This window comes from Aedes aegypti, chromosome 3, assembly GCF_002204515.2.
Source record: "Aedes aegypti strain LVP_AGWG chromosome 3, AaegL5.0 Primary Assembly, whole genome shotgun sequence".
Taxonomy (NCBI): domain Eukaryota; kingdom Metazoa; phylum Arthropoda; class Insecta; order Diptera; family Culicidae; genus Aedes; species Aedes aegypti.
This window is the reverse complement of record NC_035109.1, coordinates 294,240,752-294,242,903: the sequence shown is the minus strand read 5'-3', so window position 1 is coordinate 294,242,903 and position 2,152 is coordinate 294,240,752. Positions and strand designations below refer to the sequence as shown.

Genomic DNA, 2,152 nt, shown 5'->3' with positions numbered 1-2,152 from the left:
TGGCGTGGAATTTCACTCACACGGCTATTTATGATTCGATGTGATGCAAACTCAATCATTTTTTGCTGAGAGGTTCATGTGAAGTTTTGAACAGCATGCGCTTAATTAGTATATAAACACAAAGTGGAATAAGAAAAAAACTCAGCAATCACAGAAAAAGAAGACCGTCAGTAGCAAACCAGGCTGAAAACACAGATGAGAGTCGGAAAAAATGTGGCAACACTGCTTCATCAAACAGACTCTCTCCTAGCGCTTCTTCTCTCAAGAGCGGCATCGCGCGCGTGGACCAACGACGCCGCCGACGCCGGACGGAAGCGAGGTTTGTTTATGTTTTCAAAACACATCAGTCTGGTGCTTCGGTCCTATCGTCATGGTAATGTAACTGTCTTGTTTGGAACAGTCTCATCGAACAAACCCACGTGAAATCATACCGAAAATGTCCTACTCGGAGTGGCTGACCAAAATTCGTGGCGCCGACAAATCGTCGGCCATCCAGGGCACAGTTCGCAAAGTGCACTACTCATTCCCGGACGGAACGGAAATGGCCGAGGAGTACAGTACGGAAACGGGTTGCGTCCTGAGGCGGGCCTGGAAGCTGCGAAGTGATCTGCTGCGGAAAGATGACTGGGAAATCGAACTGGGCGAACCGATTCCGAAGGCGCTCAAAAATGACCACGATGGATTTGCCCTGCAGGAAGCGGCTACGGAACCGTTCCTATCGAAACGGGTCACGCGCAATTGCATCGAGTGGCGCATCCGGAACCTGCCCTACCCGCTGTCCACCTATACGATTACGTGCGAGGGCGACGCGCGGACCATTACGGTGCGGACTTCGAATAAGAAGTACTTCAAGAAGATTGCGGTGCCGGAGTTTCAGAGGTGCGGTTTCGCGCCCAAAGTGGAGGACCTGATGGTGAAGCACCAGTACAATACGTTGATCATTGCGGTAAGATTGAACATTTCTCAAAACAAAATATGATTTAAAATTACGATAACGCTATACAAAGGGCCCATTCACAAATTTCATAACGCTAGAAGGGGTGGGTGGGTGTCCTCGCGATGTTACGGCCCATACAAAAATTTAATAATATTCATACAAAATGGCCAACTTCAGCGTTATGAAATAAATGAATGAGCCCAAACCAAGATTACCTACCTATTACCAAAATTTTGAGCTTTAGAATGAAACATTAGACCACTGACAAACAGACGTAAGACCTAGTATTCGGTTCGCCAAACACAATATTTTTAGCATTGACGTCTATTTATCTGTTATTAGATTGTCTTCTACAAACGACTTTGTAGAAGACAGTCTAATCACAGACGTAACAGCTAAAAAACATTAGCGTAAATATTCGCATGACTATGTTTTTTAATTGATAATCGTTTTTGCAAACGTATGTCTGTGATTAGACTGTCTTCTACAAGTGTTTGTATTAGTCAGGCCCTTAAAGATTTACATTTTCAATGAATACTGAATAATGAACAATGAACATTTATTGATACCTACTAAGGCTGATACAAATATTAAATTTCTTTTATGTCCGAGACCACTTGGAAGGTACGAGGGGGGGGACAAAAATAAAGAGGGAACAAAAAAATAAAAATGAAAAAAAAAGTTTTTTTTTCGAATTTTTATTTTTAATGATAGTTGTTAAACTGTTTTTAATCGTCCTCTGGATCATTATTTTACTTGTTTTTTACTTTGTAAATTGAAAAAACTTAACTGATGTCAAAAAAACGATGAATCTTTTTTTTTCTCCCCTTCAAAATTTTCGGATTTTCGAAGGGGGGGGGGGTGACATAAAAGAAAATTAATATTTGTGTCAGCCTAACTATACTAACGATATTGAAGATAAACAAAAAATGTTCGAGCATACAGGACAACCCCTACAAATTCTTCGCTCGTTAGAAAAAAAAACGTAAAGTTATGTCTAAAAATTACTTTTAATCCTTTTGAACGTGAGAAGGAGATCGTAATTTAACGTATTATTCTCTCTTTTGCAGTATAAAAAGCCAGCGATTCTGGTCGAAATGGAGAAGGCCGTTCTGGCAGAGCTACAAAATGTGGAAACCGTTGAATATGATAACATTCAGTGTGGGGATTTACTGAAAGGGCTTATTGGTTAGCAAAATAAAATAGATATACACA

The 2,152-nt window shown here is 40.7% G+C and overlaps 1 protein-coding gene across 1 annotated transcript; it reads left to right on the top strand.

The window, feature by feature from the left end:
* The first annotated feature begins 291 nt into the window (after window positions 1-291).
* LOC5573828 (protein DPCD) lies at window positions 292-2,152 on the top strand. The gene is made up of 2 exons (XM_001654805.2): window positions 292-946; window positions 2,008-2,152. Exons 1-2 carry the CDS (start codon window positions 437-439, stop codon window positions 2,128-2,130), a joined length of 633 nt encoding a protein of 210 aa, XP_001654855.1. The 5' UTR covers window positions 292-436; the 3' UTR covers window positions 2,131-2,152.